General features: G+C 41.6%; 1 protein-coding gene across 4 annotated transcripts; it reads right to left on the minus strand.

The window, feature by feature from the left end:
- Positions 1-1,495: 1,495 nt before the first annotated feature.
- On the minus strand, positions 1,496-15,330 carry mamdc2a (MAM domain containing 2a). Of its 4 annotated transcripts, XM_027006267.2 has the most exons (14): positions 15,057-15,330; positions 14,637-14,753; positions 10,486-10,736; positions 9,759-9,843; positions 9,425-9,562; positions 8,898-9,154; positions 7,345-7,438; positions 6,381-6,527; positions 5,479-5,744; positions 4,841-4,937; positions 3,797-3,952; positions 3,292-3,551; positions 2,939-3,023; positions 1,496-2,161 (listed from the first exon to the last, which is right to left on the minus strand). In XM_027006267.2, exons 1-14 carry the CDS (start codon positions 15,085-15,087, stop codon positions 2,100-2,102), a joined length of 2,046 nt encoding a protein of 681 aa, XP_026862068.2. In that variant the 5' UTR covers positions 15,088-15,330; the 3' UTR covers positions 1,496-2,099. The 4 variants fall into 4 exon arrangements, with proteins under 4 accessions (XP_026862068.2, XP_035386090.1, XP_035386091.1 ...); XM_035530197.1 differs by lacking the exons at positions 1,496-2,161; positions 2,939-3,023 and having other exon boundaries at positions 3,030-3,551; XM_035530198.1 differs by lacking the exons at positions 1,496-2,161; positions 2,939-3,023; positions 15,057-15,330 and adding an exon at positions 13,379-13,482 and having other exon boundaries at positions 3,030-3,551; positions 14,637-14,704.
- Positions 15,331-17,237: the final 1,907 nt, after the last annotated feature.

Consider the following 17,237-nt stretch of genomic DNA (forward strand, 5'->3'; position numbering starts at 1 on the left):
GTTTTGGTTGCATTCTGTACAACTACATCGAGAGGACTCAGAGGGGCTGATCCGGGGAGTTTTTTTTAAGGGGACTAGTCGAAGGCGTCTCAAAGATCCTCGTCGCCTACTTTATTTTTGAGTGGAACAGCTGTGTAGCGCAACATTGTGCGCCCACACCGCAAGGGCCAGGGTGGAGGCCCCTTTTAAAAACCTCTTATTATTTCTTATGCACCGTCCCCTCGTGGAGGCCTCCCCCACGCAGTGCGTGCCTCGCGTGCCCTTCGCCTACACACGTGAGACATACAAAGCCGAGATGAAGACAGTGTCCCGTTCCCTCTTCAAATGACAGACAGAGCATTCACTGCTTACAACGACAATTATTAATAATAATAATAATAATATAATTAGTTAATTAATAATTATAATTTATTTTTCCTTCAAGCTCAGGTCCTCTTGCTTATGACATTCCATGTATGTCCTGCTTGCTGGCACCTTGCATCCCACTGTTATGTGCTGGATTGTCTCAGGGGAATCTTTGCACAGCCTGTATCTGGGGTCCAGCCTTGTGCGGTAGATCCCTGCCTCTACTGATCTCGTGTTTAGGACTAGTTGCTGTGCTGCCATGATTAGTGGCTCTGTGCTATCTTTTCCAGCCATTATTTGGATTTGTCCGCTTCCACCATCAGCCGCTTCCACTCTCTGCCGGATTTTTCCTCCCACGATGGTTCCTGCTCCTCCTCATTTCCACCCTTGGGTTTCTGCTGTCTGAGTACTCACTAAGCACTTTGTCACTTGGGGCCATTACCCTGGATTATTGCTGGAGCTTGGTTGTTTCATCCTGGGTAGTGGCTCTGATGTTCTCTAGTCCTCATCCCCCTCCTTCTGCTTAGTGTACAGACTCAGAGTGCTGGATTTGGGATGAAACCCTCCTTGCGGTGGGGAGTTTCCTGGTCTTGCTGTCAGTGGCTTTTCTCTCTTCCTTAAGCCAGCGGATTATGCCACCAGGGTACCTGGCAGGACAGAGGTGCTAATAGTTCGTATCTTGTTTCTCCCGTTTAGCTGACTTTGCAGGATTTGCCTCAGTCTTTGTAGGTATTTGGTTGTAGCTGCTTTTCTTGTGGCCTCTTTCACACACACACACACATACACATACACATACACATACACACACACATACACATACACATACACATACACACACACACACACACACACACACACACACACACACACACACACACACACACACACACACACGATCCTTTCTCTTCTCTCAAACCTCCAGAATGGAGTTAATTTCAAGAAAGGGCCATTTATGACTGAAGACTGGCTCGCAGGCAGGTGTGGACAAAGTACAAAAACCCTGTGCTTACATGGAAGTACAGAAATGCTTGGTGTCTGTGGAAAGGTTATGAATTAATAGCAAATGCAATAATTTTTAATGTCATCTAACATACATTTCATGATCATGTATGATGAAGTCACTTAAAGCTCAAATTAAACACAAGACATCTGAATATTTATAAGTTTACTTAAGAGATTCCATAAAGTGTTTACTTAATGAAGTCACATACAAATGTTACAAACCATAAACTTATCAAAATCAAACAAAAATGTTTTATATATATAAAACTTGTAAATTGACCTTGTAAATCAAAATCAATGAACTGACTTGATCAGTGATCATACAAAAATGGTAAACCATTCATTTATGTTCTGCAGAAATACAGTGTCCACGTCTAATAAGTGTAGTTCTTAGGTTGTCTGTGATTTTCAAACAAAGCTTTTATCCCAGCAGTACCATACCTCTATCAGGCACCTCAGGACTGGTAAAGGCAGGATGCTGGGTAACGTCAAAGAACACAGAAAATTCAAAATAAAGCATTCTGAATTTGATAACCACTAAGCAAGACATATAAAATAAAACAGTTCTCATGCTGTTCCCTTGGCTTCCAAAAAAAATTTCTAAAAGAATGACATTATCTCCTATGAGAAACAACAAAATCTCTCTGCCACCATGCATAGTGAAAACATCTCTCTCCACAATGTCCAATGCAAACCCACATCCCAGAAACACACAGCAGATACAAACATACATTGATATTCCAGTGATCTGCTTAGTATTCAATCTCATTGAAGTTTTCCGAGAAGCCCGAGTATGAGATGCTGTCTCCAGGATCTGTGGAAAGAGGGAATAAGAGAGAAAGGAGTGTTACACATTACACATTCAATAATATAGGCTACACTCTTATCTTGGTATTATCTCAACTGGAGTTATGACTGTACACACTGACATTAAGCGCCATATATAAAGTATCTGTCTGTATGTGTTTGTACTGACTGACTGTAGTGACGGTATTTCTGCTGATACTGACAGCCATCCTTATATAAGGCATACGCAACACGTGTGGCGCTTAAATGATTATCTGTGGTCCAGTTGATCAACGCCGTCCTAGAGAAGACGTCCTACTGAGTCAAATATAACAGAACATAATGGTATCAGGTATTGCAGTACTTAATTGTACTGATATGAACAGAATGCTCACAGTGACAGTATCAGCATGTATGTGTTTTTCGCTGTCTATGTGCTTTATAATTTCTATGACAAATATGATTGTCTAAGGTGTGTTAAGCAGTCCAATCCTTATACAGTCCTCCACTGTCACTGGAAGTGGCTGACGAAAACGAATTGTGACGTTGGACGTGCAGAACACGTCCCAGGCCAAGCTTTGGTAAATCCTGTGACAGGCAACACGCACACGCTGCACTTCCTGTGTGAGCTTCAGGGCGGGATATCCGTCGTCTGCTCTAGCGGTATCCAACTGCAGTGCGCAGCTGTGTGGCTCCTTGTGTGAGCCGGCCAAGCCATAAAACAAGCAGACCTCTTGTTGGAACACAGGGTTACAGGTCTGGAATTCCAGAGCATGTGGTTGTGAATTGTTATGGTCATACACACCCTGGCAGGGTCCTTTTCTGAACACGATGTCATCAAGAGCGATGTCGCTTCTTATTGAAGGCCCTCTGACGGCTTCAAATATGATCTGGCAAAAAAGAAAGAAAACCAGTTTCTTTAAAAGTGAAAGCAACGCAACATTCTTCAAAGTACTGGATCAGAGACCTCATCAGCAAAGAGCCTCCCTCTCAAAAACCGTATGACTGGGTCCAAAAAATACTTATTTGAGCCTCTCTCTCTGTACCAAACCCTTTGATGTCTAATGTGATCACTAGACCATAAAGTGTGTGAGTGAGTGTGTGTGTGTGGGTGTGTGTGTGTGAGAGAGAGCAGGCATGCAGGTCCAATGTTCTCACTTTGTGCCTGCTAAAACAATCATAGTCCACCATGGCCTTCATCCAGGAGATGCTCTGCTCCCCATGCCTCTGCCAGAGAAGCCTGTCCTTAGTCCCATCTGCCTGTCGGAGGAACACACTCAGGACACCCGTGCCTGAGCCGTACATGTGGTAGAAGAAGGTCAGGCACTGCAGCCTGCTCGAGCCACGCAGCTCTGGGGATGCCAGCTGTGATGAGTGCCCAGGTAACATGTGTGACGCCTCGATGTACATGAAGTGCCCTTGGAGACACAGTCATGGTAGGACACAGTGTTAGCTGGCCCGCTAAGAGAAAGCGTGCACTGCTGTTGTGTGAATGCCTGTGTGAATACAGCTAAGAAATAAGAAATGCTTGTTTCAGTACATTCTTTATTACCACAAGCGCAATTTTGTAGTACACAGACTGAGCGAAACGAGCAGATAGTCTCCGAGAGAGCAAACACGTCATGCCAACCTACAGCATGAGGTGGGTATGTTCTTAACTCACCTACCCCTAAGGTGTGGTCGCCCCTGGGACCCGTGTAGGAGGTGGGTGTCTGTCCCCTGAGCCGTATCCAGTTGTCTCTCTTTTTCTCATTTTCCTGAGTATAGCCGCAGTCGCCTGTCTCAAAGTAACAGTGTCCTGGTGCAGGTCGCAGAGGTCCTGAAAGCACAGTGGCGTCCAGGATTAAAAATCAGGCACCTCAAAGAGCATAAGGCTCAAGAATGTCCCAATGACCACTGGGGTAGCCACGCTGCAATCTTCTTTGGGGTTTTTTTGGTTAAACGAGCTGTTCTTCATTTTCCTATGGGCACTGCAGAGAGGGTACTGGTAAGACTGCATCTATTTTTGCCTACTGCAATGGGCTCTGCCCATTTAATTTCCATGTTCACAAAAACAGATGTTTTCTGCACTACATATCAGTCTATAAACAGCAGTTATATAAAAACTGACAAGGTGTGGTTGTTCAAAACAGTATCCAGATGATGGACACAACCATTATAACTACATATACGCAGGGGAATATGTATTATTCCCATTATCCCCAAGGCTCACTTGTTGAAGATGTAATTCACTTGAACGAAACAGCTGTGTATATAACGTTGTTAAGTTTAAGACCATGTCTAGAGTAACAAACACCAGTCTTTTTACAGAGCTGTAAACAATAAGGGTTATTTGACACTCATGTTCCCCACTTAGGGCCAGTCTGGAATCAAACCGCCCTTGGTATCTATCTTTACCATGGCTAAATGGACAGAGCTCTGTTATAGTACACCAATAGTAGAGCTAAACATAGTTTCCTCCCTGCTGCTGGAGATATTCCTCATAGTCGACCATAATTCTCTGAATCTTTCCACAGTTTCTGTCTGTATCATGCTGAAATTGATTCTGTGTACTGTATGTAGTGAAGAACATCCCTGGCTGACATTTTTAGGTTGTTCTCAGTTAGTGACGAGTAGAGAATGGCACTTAGAAATCTTTAACATTCATTTAACTGTGAAATACAGAGCGGTAAAAGAGTTTCCACAGCTCTGCACCCAGGAGTCGTACCTGCTGTGATGCGACAATCCCCAAGGGTCACGGTGACATCGTCAAGGGCAACAATGCCACAGTCCCAGAAGTTCCTGCAGATACTGACAAACACTATCTAGAGGGGAAGTCCACAAACCAAAGCAGAGCAATGATACTTTGAAATCAGGTGACTCTTTGATAAAACGGCACTAAAATCTTTTGTAGGCCTGGAAGTAGTAAAGTAGTTCCCTTTTTGTCAGTGTGGTGAGTAAACCTACTTAGCAGAATGTTTTGAAGACATAATTTATCAAGAATCTGTAGCAAGTAAAAAATGAAAAAAGAAATAAAAAAAAAAAACATTTTTCCTTACTATTGCTCCATTACCTCAAATTTCCTTGCATAAGAAACAGATTTTTCACCGTTAGAGACCATTTGGCCTTGCCATAACTGGTAGGCTTTTGGCAGCACTATCAAGGTGTCTTCCAGAATTATTCACCATGAACATCTTCCATCATCTTAAGGTTTACCACAAGCATTCTGTTTAGATCCTCTTAAAAGACTTTGCAGGAATGGTTCAGTATACAAAACCCTGAGCTTCTCAGATTTTGTATTTAATTTTTTTATGAAAGAAATGAAAGTTGTTTAATGAAAAATATATTTACATAAATTCTGATTACCTTAGTGGACATGGGTTTCTGATAAGTGATGTCCACCTCGGTCCACACATCTCTGGAGCTCTCCGACACGGTCCAGATTCTTTCCTGAGCGACATTATTCTCGTCGTAGATGTACAGGGAAAGAGTATTGTCAATCTTCCAGAAACCAGACAGAGCATAGTGAAACCTCAGGCAGTACTTGTGGTTCCCTGGCAGGAAGGGAGCGTGCAGACGGCCCATGTAGCCCGGGCCTGAGGTGAAATGCGTGTGGGCCATGAGGAAGAAACCTGTCACAGACAGTCAGAACAATAGGAAATAACTATCATTAATTAATGATTTATGTATCTCCTCTTTTACATCAAACATCTGAGCACCGAGTAAATCCAGTAACTGGATAAGGTACACTGTTTTTAAATTCAAATGTACATCAAGTGTTCCTGAAAACTAGACTGTTTCTCTTAGGAGCAGCATTCGAATTTGGGCCACATATAAAACCACAAAAACACAAAAGGTGTTTGTTTTATCATTTACATTTAAAATATCCCCATTTCTTTTATATATATATATATATATATATATATATATATATATATATATATATATATATTTATATAATTTTATATTTATGAGCATAAATATTAAGGATAAGGAAAGATTAAATGTGAATGATGTAGGCTTGCATATTTCCCAAAAGAGCTAAACATCCATAAATGTTTCTTAAATTGGTGCATGAAAAGTTGACTTTAGTATTTGTTTTTTTCCAAAATAACCAGGCATTCATAGCAAAGGTCTGATAATGCTTACCCTAAAAGGCTAACTCATATTTAAAGTATGCCAAGGCATTTCCACAGCTCTGCAAAGATGACATCAGGAAAATTAGGTCATGAGCCTGACTGCTGGCATCATAGCTTCAGTTCACATACCAGATCCAGTAGTGTGGTCTCCGATCCTGTACGCGTTTGGCCTCACAGTGACTCGGTTCCAAACAGACATCCCAGTGTGTTCTTGGTAGTACTGACACAGACTCTCCTCAAAGTCGCAGTTTGCCACGGAGGGGTCGAAGGTCGGCTCTGATTAGGCCATAGAAAACAAATCACAAAGCTTCAACATCCGCCAAGTGGACTGGATTATTCTTCCGGGATCTGTCTAAAAGGTGCTGAACACAGGAAATCTCCCATCATGGCTGACGGAATCCAAATAGAACAAACCATGCAGAAAGTATTTCTATGTTGTATATATGTGGCCGGCCTGTGTTTTCTCTAGGTAGGTCAGTGTACACACTCTTTTGGAATAAGATTTAAAAACAGAAGCTGATAGAAAGAAAACCATTGGCACAAGTACAAACAAAACAGAATGCAAAGTGATGAGAAAGCAAAATGTTCCATTCTGTTCCATATCAGCTCCACTCACAGACGGTGGGAGCGGCGTGTCTGTTTGGGGAGTAGCGGCTGCGTAAACTGACTCCCTTTCTTCTTGTGAAGCAGTAACAAAGGACAAAAAATCTGGAAAAAGTCTATCTGCAAATCTGCTAGTTTGGGCATCTTAAGTGTCGTATAGTACAAAATCTGTATTTTATTCCTTTTTAATTTTGTGGGTCTGTAAGAAACTGATATGCAATGATACACTGCAATTCATTACTAAAAATAAGATGATAATTTTTTTTCTTTTAGATTTTATTTTTTTTACATATTGCATCTTTAATGCATTAGACGATGTGTTATGCTTTTTTCTACATTCCCCCGCCACATGAGCCCCTCAGTGTGAGCACAAATGATTAAAAATCCAACGATTAAAGCCTGTATCCAGGCAGTTTCATTCCCCTGTTTTAGACTGTGCAGAGTTACGTCATATGTGCTACTGCTCGTCCCAAAACACAACTGCACTGACCTGTTTCCGTGTGGCAGAACTCAGGAGAAAAGGCAATGTCATCCACGGCCACATAGCCACCGCTAGCACTGTTAAACGCGACCTCGTACACCACCTAGACATGCAGAGGGAACCCAGAACACTGTGCTTCAACCTGAGTTCATTAAACGCAGAACAAGCTCTCCCGTAAGTGGATATTTCTCATGGCTATAAAACGTTTCGAAGATGCATGTGAACTGTTTACAGAGTACCGATAAACCAGTGCCTAACGATACGAACATTTCCTGAAAGAAGAAAAATTAGACAGAACGACAAAAACAGGATGGCCCGGTCAGACAGTTCTGGACGAGCTAACCCAAACGGGAGCCTCTGGACGCTGGGTGTTGTTCTAACTGAACACTGAAAGTGTTCTTGCATCAAAACACAAAGAGCGATAGACACAAAACTCTGTCTGCATGTTATGGCGTCCAAACCCCACTCAAGCACTCTTAACATCTTTATTTACACAGGTCCTAAGAACTGGCTGCGGCCACTTAAATGGAGCAACAGTCAGCTGGTCTGAATCAAGCCTGCGAGCTGGCCGAGAACTGGCCCAAATCTGGCCCTCTGGGGCGTGTTTACACAATTGGTGTTGACAAAAAACAAACACTGCGTTCTCCTTCAACCAAAGACCCTGGCTTAAGCAGGCCTGGATCTTTAGTGTTTGGTCCTGCCGTACACTACGTTGCAGTACAGTGCATTTTACTGTATTTGTTGATGGCATCTCATTATAATGTCTCTCAGGCTAACCCATACACTACAGCACACGGTACAGTTATTAAAACCCTGACAATGTGCAATAGAACTTACAAGTGTAACTATAAAAAGTCACTCCATTAACAGCTGGCAGGACTGAGGAGGTCAGTAGTATTTCATAAACACATTTTGACCAGTTATCTTAGTGCCAAGTGTCTCAGCCACACCACACTTTCATTTTTTGTAGAGGTGAGCGCTGACTCCAGAGTGTTTCTCTAACCCTCAACACACTTTCCCCCTTCCTAAGTTTCAAAGTCAAAAGAACTATTCATAAAGCAGTAAAGTTGCCAAACTGGATGTTAAGAGTATTTGTCCTTTATTTGATTTCTTTTTTGACTTTGCTGCACAACAACATTGAAACAATGCTGAACACTCAGTGAGCAAGTGCCATTTCCCTGACTCTCTGTTTCCATGAGATGCTTCACAGGGAGACTAATGGACAATCTCAGCCGCTGCCTTATATTGTAGTGCCCACTGTCTCTGAATTTCATTACAAAAGACATACAAAAGAGCCCAGTGTTCTAACAAAATATTTGTGCAATCATTCCAGTGCAGAAACTCAAACTCAGTTTGTTGCTCAGTATGTTAATTGGAAGAGAATTATGATTTCATTTGTTCTGAAGAAAACAACTTTTGTTTCTGTGAATCTAAGCTTAGTTTGTTTTGATGAAGTGCTGTGTGAAACATTATTTCATCCCATATGCAACAGTTCATATCAACAGTTAATATATATGCAGTTATGCAGTTAATATCAATGACCATCTATCTCTTGTACTGACCTCTAAGGGGTGGTATGCCCGAATATCCACTTGGACCAGTTTCCAGGTGGAGGTGGCGTACACATCCGGCCTCCAGATCTCCTCGTAGTGGCCCAGTGGGTCCCTGGTGAAGACGGAGAAAAAGTTCCCCCTGGCCTGGTTCCTCTGATAGTAGAAGGACAAGCAGCCCGCCATGGGCGTGGTGGTCATGGGTGACACAAGCTTGGCTACCTCCTGGAACTTCTTAACATAAATGGAGTCCACATACATGTAGTGACCTGGTTCAAAACATGCAAAAGCATCAGACCAATAAGTTAATCATTTGAAACAGTGACAGATTGACCCTTTGAGCAAATCAGTAAATGGACAGAAACCAGGCAACAGCGGAGGACACCGGCAAGCTGGGAAGATCCTGAAGGAACTCTGGTGGTTTTGGAACGTTCGGCCACGCAGGCAACATTCTCGCTCTTAGGTTATTGGAAAACATGGTGACGTTGGTGATCGTTGTGATCACTACAACATAAAGTTGTTCTTCCGTCCTTCTGTACCTTTCTCGTTGTTCATAGTGTGGTCGTCTGGGAGGTCGGACTGAAGGTCTTGAGCAAGCCTGGCTCCCACGTACCAGTTCACGTTGGGGTTCCACTGGTTGCTGTAGCCACACAAATGGTGCTCCTCAAAGTTGCACTCTAAGACAAAACATTACACATTTCTGTTTTTAGGTCATCTGAAACTTACTGAACATATATGGCAATACTGTTAAGAATTCGCCATCTATACATATCACATGTCACTACTTAATGATAGCTAGCATCATGTGAAGCAATGACAATAGGCTAGGAATATCATCTTATATGAAAATAATATATGAATCAAAAGATGTACCTATACAATAGCCAGGGATGATATGAATTTCAAAGATAGCAATGCTGTTTCCTGGTCTTTGGCTGGGTTGGGCCTCCATTAAAAGCTAAATCAATCAAATAAATAAATGAATACATGCACAGATTGTATGTAGCATGATGCTGTCTACTAGTCAGACTCTACAGGGAAGCTTTAAAATAGCAAGTGTACATGGATGCTCAGTAGGGGCCCAGAATAAAGTCACTAAAGTGTTCGTTCTTTTTGCATGTGGGATAAATCTATGAGTGATGGTCTTCTGTTGTTGCTCTGCTAAGTCTGAGAGAGGTCACATGAGGAAATCCAAAACTACATCTAACGCACATCATAGACTGTTACATCTGTGTAAATATTTAATATATTTTCATCATTACTTTAATGTGTGTATGCTAGAAATGAAATGCTGGACAGCTTCATTTGCTCTGCAGTAATAACTCATAATAATTATTAAACATAATCATCTTTATTTCATTTGTTCATGGCTTCCATATTACACCTTCCATAATGTATGCTGTTCACCTAAACACTTAACCTAAATAAATGGTCTTGGTGTAAAAATAGCATGTAAAAGAAGTGTTAGCAAAAGCTTTTTTTTCAAACCCAGCTTTTTTGTATTTTAAACTCAAATGGCCAAACATGCTTTATGTGTGAACGTTTTCAGTTGTCTTCTTGCTGAGACACAGAGGGAGACTCTTCCATGTCAGCTGCTAACCTGGTAGGTGCCAGAAATGTTACGCAGGTCTACGTTCGCTATCAGCCAGCTGTCCGAAGATTTGTCCGCAGACCACAGCACGTAGTCAAAGTTCTCGCTGTCGGGGCGTAAGTGGACCAGGAGTGAGCCCATCCCAGTGATTTGGTAGACCAGACGCAAGCAGCTCCACTCAAATATTTCCAAATCAGGGCTCACTAGAATGGCCTTGTCAGTCTCCTCCATAAACGAGGAGTCTGCCATTATGAAGCGACCTATAAGAAGGTCAGAGACATGTTATCATATGTAATGGTACATTCACAAGCCAACAGTCAAGCTGCATCAAAATATCTACTGTGGATTTTCCATTTCTCAGTAAAAACATACCACATCGCAACTACTTTAAAAACCTGCCAAGTTCTACCACTGTAACAGTTTAGTGGAAAGTTCTACCACTTTGACAGTTTAGTGGAATGTGTAACCCAGTCAAAAAAGAAACATGTAGGCATTGTTTGAACATGTTTCACTTTCCCCCCTCTGTCTCTTTCTAATCAATTCATGAATAATTTGTAAACATTACTTAGTCACATTTTTGTAATCTGTGTTTATACTGCATTATTGTGTGTAATTGTGTTGTTTTTCTTTGGGGGTTCTGCCCTCACCTGTATGGTTGGATGGATGGGCAATCTGGCATATGTTGCCTAGATACACTATTAAACGTCATATACTGACAGCTGTATGTATATTGAACATTTACAAGTTAAAAGTTTATAGTCCCACAGGGCAAAGGAGCCAGAGATTCCAGTGCAACCTAGGATTGAACTAAAACAAATATAGTGCTATATCTGACCGTATGCATGTGTTGCATTTTAACAGGTGCTGGCATGAATAAACAATATGGCATATAAACTTGTGATTCTGATTAAAGGACCCATCATCTTTCGTCATCAGGGGCTGGCATTTATACCAGTGGAGCTGAATTCTCTAAAATGACCCAATAACCCAAACAAGACAGTATATCAGTGTCATGCACAATGAGGCAATGCATTTGCAGTGATATTGAAAAGTCTTAATTGCTGAATATAAAGTAAATCAAATGGATGGGTGGTCCATACTGGCCCACGTTATTATCCAGCTTGAATATCAAACACCAGGTGTGATCTATATTAGGTCTTTTTTCAAACTGAGATTTACACAATAACTGGAAACACATGGTGATGATGGCTAGAACTGTTCATTGAAGCACTCTGGTTCAAAAAGACTGCTTAGAGCATATACAACAGTCTGCGATTGAACTTAAACAGTTTAATTTGAAAAGCGTACAGAAATGCTATTTGTCAAGGAAATTTCAGCATGCCATATGACCTTTAGAACCTTCTGGAACTCCTCCAAACGTTGTCACAGTTGCGCTGCTACTGATTCCACCACATTCTGCATCTCTGCTTCTCTTCTTTGTCTTCTCTTTGTATGCTCTCTTGTTAAAATGATTTTTCCAACATCTTGGTACTTGGGATTTTTTTTTAATTTATTTAGTCCATGGGCAAATACTAGACCTTCAGATAGAACCGTTGCCCCAGTTTCTTCTGAACTTGGTGTCTGATGGATGAAATAATGTCTTTAGACTGTTCTGTTGCTAGCCTACTAGAGCTAATGTTGTATTTAAGGTATTACATTGGGAAGGTTGATTGTGGAAAAATAGACACACAGCTGCCATATGTCTTGGCCGTAGTCAGTCAACATGAAGAAAGAAGCCGGCCAAATGTCACTGCACTAGTTTGCAGTTAATCTTGGTCTTTCTACACTCTTCAAAGCCCCATGCAGACAGGCCGCGGGTGTACATACATGAACTGGGTTCATCGAAAGGCCTTTTACTGCTATTGTAAAGCTTCTGTTGTCTCAAAAACACAAAACAGACAGCTGCTGCATTTGCTAATTAAGGCACTGAGACTTAGGAAGGGGTATATTTCCTCTCTCTCAGTGTTTTTTTTATGAGCCAAAAAGCCTCGAGTCATCAAACACATAGGAGCTCATTACAAAAAAGACAGGCAGCACTTTGTGCCTCTGACCGCCAGGCACCAAGTCTAGCCACAAAGCAGGTGATGATGTCATTTGCAGACATGACTCAATGAAATGCACATGGAGTAGCGGTGATGGCTGCCCTGGTGGTAAGGGGATATGCTACCCTGTAGAGCCTTTATTTCACAATGACTCAACAGCCTCGGTACTTGCTGAGCTTCCCCTCCCAGCGAGAACTCCACTAACTCAGGTTCCCTCTACACTCTCCCACTCATTCCAGCTGCTGCCCAAATCAGGGAGCCCTGAAAATCGAGGCATTTGGTTCAAAGCATCCTCCTCGTCCCATGCATGCAGATGCTGAGCTGGAGCTTGCGGACGTACGCTGTGTGTCTCGAAACACTTACAGAATGATTTCTGCAGCTGTTCAAAAATGTCAGGAGAAAACAGGCTAGTAGGGCTGCTGGACTTACTTACTCAATCCCCAGAAGACAAGGACACCCCCTCATTTGCTTTTCTCAGACACACATGCCTTAAGAAACCCCCATACTTCCACATATATCACCGATGGCTGTACAAACTCACCGCTGAAGGTGAAGGATATCAATCGTCCCAGAGAAAAAGCACCTTGGATTTGTAAACCACATTAATACTAAGAAAATATTTACCATATTTCACCTCAACATACTGGCTAGTTTGTTACAGGACCTACGGGATAAAGTATTTCCACCACAGAGTGCTGGGGTTGCCAGGGAAACCAAACAGAGACACAGTCATGGCCCAGTGTGGGTTTATGGTGTTATTTAACATACTATCAGGGGAAATGCAGAACAACTGTTCCCCATTCAATGGGCTGAGTCAGGAGGTGACATTTCTGGCAATTGGTATGGTTACAACTACCTACCATGCAGCCACAAGTGCCATTACAGCTGATCCTGGGTCAGTGGTGGTGGCCTACTTCCTTCACTCGGCTCACTGATTCAAGGCCTCACATTTCTCCACCACCAACTGTTTACAACAGTAAAGGTTTTTTGGCACACTAGCAATGACAGCAAAACTTAGTTTTGGAGGGAGAAAAAAGAATGTGTATTAAAGAATACAGTAGGTTGCTTCTTTTGCATACACTGCTTGAAAGACTTCAGATGGACTTTATTAACTAAAATAACAAAAACAAAAAGGCAATCTTCGTGAAGATGGCAGGACCCCAAGTCTTTCCTGTCTTTTCATGTCCATTAATGAGCCATTACATCTCAGGGTTTTTACATCTCAGTATGTAACAGAGGTGAGAAGGTCACACTATTACCACAACATAGCAAGAAAATAAATAGTGAAAAATACTGTATTGCACTTGTGCAAAGAATGTTGACCACGGAAACATTAAGCACAATTCTTCATATGTCCTTTATCTGGTTTCAGCACCTGCTAATCAGATAAGTACATTTTAAGCATATGCGTTAACATCTATGCAGATGATCTTTAAATAATTCAGCATGTACATTATTTGAATATTTTTGTTGAATTCTGCTGAATACATCTGCCCTTAACCACATGGAGCACCACAAACACAGTTTTAGTCAATGCAATTGTATGACTTATGATTTATGATGTTGTTGACCCTTACATTTTTTAACCATTTAAAGGCATTTTCCATGGTAACCCAATTATATTTTAGTTTTAAATTATTTGTATCTTCCCTTATTGCTGCCATGGAGCTGTCTTTTATTAGCTGCTGTTGTGTTATGACCACTGTAATGATCAGTGCCATATGCTGTTTGTTATGGCAACTGTAATGATCAGTGTCATCTCCTGTCATCTGCTGTTTTGACCACTGTAGTGGTCAGTGACATCTGTCGTCTGCTGTTGTGTTATGGCCACTGTGGTGGCCAGTGTCTCCTGTAATCCGCTGTTGTGTTATCGTGGTCAGTTTCATTGGCCAAAGTGAGGAAGCTGAGTGTTCTAAGACTGTATAACAGTTTGAGTGAACCTAATCTTTCGAGTCAACCCCGTGATTCATGCATTTCCGAGTTTCGTTGAAAAAATCTCACAACGTGAAGGGACGCTGAAAGAAACTTTTATCAACACGAAACCGCTGCGGCCACTTTATCAATCTGCAAGAGTTTAATCTCAACAGGCAGCATGGATGCCAGAGTAGTCTAACATACCTTCGTCGTTGACAGTCCACGGCGCGTACGCCGGATCAGAGGTGTAGCCGCAAGCGCCTTGCTCAAAGCCGCAGGAACCGGGGAGCAGTCGCTGTTGCGCCCCCACGGCCAGCGCGACTGAGAACGCAAAATTAGAAATAAGACATATTAGACGCTAATAAAATAAAGCTTCTCTAAATCGTTGCAGAAACTACAAAAGCACGTCGGTAGTCATACGAGAAATTAGTACCCGAAGGGGTTACGGGGAAAAGCTGCCTCTCCAACGGGAAAAAAGTTCACGTTGATGAGCAGAGGATCTATACGTACACCTCGGGGCAAACGCTTGCTACTGCTCATGTGAAAATGGTTCAAATGAACTATGCACGTACTATTTGCATGTGTGGAAGCAAAAAAAAAAAAAAATAGAAAGAAATGCCTTACCCAGAAGTACTGAAAGATGAAGGACACGCATGGCAGAGGTGGCAGCGGGAGACAGCGCCGATGGCGTAAGCTTTGTCTGCTCCACAATCACTGAGACCGGACAGCGTCAACGCAAGTCATACGCGGGGATGTTCAACGACTCCTGGAGAGTCACTTCGTTAACTACCGTTACATAAAATCTCCATCGTTTGTATGAAGCCGCAATTGGACGCTCAGTTGGTCGGGCTGGAAAGAGGAGGGGTCGCTCCTCTGCTGGCGTGCGCGTCTTCCTAAACGGGACACCATGGGATGAGTGATTCTCGCACAGACGAGATCATTAATCGTAATATTTGCGTTAGGATGTGGACTGTCATTTAAGGTGCCAATGCTTGTCCCTTCAAATGTGGTGTGAACAACCTTTTGGATTTGTTTCTATTTAAACACAAACTGATTTTAAAAATGTGTACCAGCTTAGGTAAGCAGTTAAATAGTAATATACAGTTATGCTGATAGTTTAGTAATCATAAATACAGTGAAGAGAAGTACGACACATGCAGGTGCAAACTCGTGTTTCTGTGGTTTATCTGGGTATGCCGATTGTCAAACGCACTACACACACTAAAGTTCATGAGAAGCTCCACTTCATTTATCAATTTCAGCATCATGTATACAAACATGAAATAATCAACGCCACTGTCTTACCAACATGTTAGCCGTTTTTCTCTTCTCCAGTTCAGATTCAGGAACGGCAAAGAACTGCACAAGTGTTTTAGAAAACAAGAAGAAACCCGATTGCAAATAATAAATACTCTGAAAAGGGCGCAGTTCAGCCTTGAGAGGAAAAGCTTACTTTTTCTTTTTCTTTTTTTGTGTGTAATCTTAAATATTCTTAAATATTAAACGTTTTGAAGAGGGGAAACCTGTCCATTGGTTTAAGATAATTCCGTCTTACTGCCTGTTTCTATCCATTGAACATCATACATATTTCTTGATTGTTCCACAAATGTGAAATCATATATTCTGATCTTCCTACACCCCATTAACTATTTCTTGTTCATTTTTAAAGCATAGTATGGTACCCCAGCATGCTGTCCGGCAGGGTCATGGTAGCTCAACAGTCACTCACGTCAAGTCCGATTTATTTATACACAACAGGCCTTGTCACAAGGCACCTTTACAGATGTCTAGGTCTGATTACTGACCAAACGAGACCCTGTAGATGCTCAATACATTCCCAGAACTGTCAGCACTGTCTCAGACCCCATCCATGCAAAGCCAGTCTGGTCTGCGTCCATATGGAAAGTGATTCCTCTCCCACTGCCCCGCAGGATTTTAAATGGTTATCCTTCATTTTGAAATGTCTCTGGAAAACAGAAATATTGCACTGCTATTTCACCTTTGCATATGCCCAACTGAATCCATCTGCTATTTATCTACAAATAGCTAATATTTCTCTCAACATTTTGTAAAGCCACTTTTTAATAATGTATCTTCTATTAAAAACAAAATATATACCTGTACTACACTTTACACTTCTGAAAACAATGAAAGCCAAAATTGATTTAAATCAATTTGATTTTATTACTGATTATCTTAGTGTCACATTAATCAGTGTTCTTCATTCAGTGTGATTATATGTACTAATGTCTTGTGAACTATACAGAACTCATTTTACTGCTTTGTATATGTTTACACCTCAGGCAAATTGAGTTATGTTTCATTATACTGTTCACCTATGTATAGATATGATTTCGATAAAGTTGAAATAAAATTTTGAATAGAAGTAAATGGAATTGTTAGCAATCACATATAAGTCATCATTGGGACTGCATGTCCATGAAACCAGGGTTGATGACATAGTTGCCTTACGTTTCTCCACCTAAAAGAGTGAGTACCATACAAAACCAGGTGTTACAAAAGTCACAGAAGCACTAATGAAGAGTCTGGCCTCCACTGTTCGACTCCATGCTGTAAAAAGACTGTGTGTGTGCGCGTGAATCAGTGTGTGCTACTGTCTGTTCTCTCTCTTTTAATAAACACTATCTCTGTTTCTCTCTAGGTCAACATGTAAGACCAAAGTGCTTCCAGAGCCTCTACCCTGGATGTGTCTTCACAAGTCATTAACAATGTGGTCATGGAACAAATTGTGGTTTTGGTTTTTACGGGGGGATTAAGCTGAATCTGTCAGTTGGCATGGACATG

Source organism: Electrophorus electricus, chromosome 9 (genome assembly GCF_013358815.1).
Source record: "Electrophorus electricus isolate fEleEle1 chromosome 9, fEleEle1.pri, whole genome shotgun sequence".
Classification (NCBI taxonomy): Eukaryota; Metazoa; Chordata; class Actinopteri; order Gymnotiformes; family Gymnotidae; genus Electrophorus; species Electrophorus electricus.

Coding starts and splice junctions, on each gene's coding strand:
- mamdc2a (XM_035530197.1), bottom strand. CDS start 15,087: ATGCGTGTCCTTCATCTTTCAGTACTTCTGG. Junction 14,754..15,056: donor TCATCTTTCAGTACTTCTGG/GTAAGGCATTTC, acceptor TTGCGTTCTCAG/TCGCGCTGGCCGTGGGGGCG. Junction 10,737..14,636: donor GTGGACTGTCAACGACGAAG/GTATGTTAGACT, acceptor ACCTTCTTATAG/GTCGCTTCATAATGGCAGAC.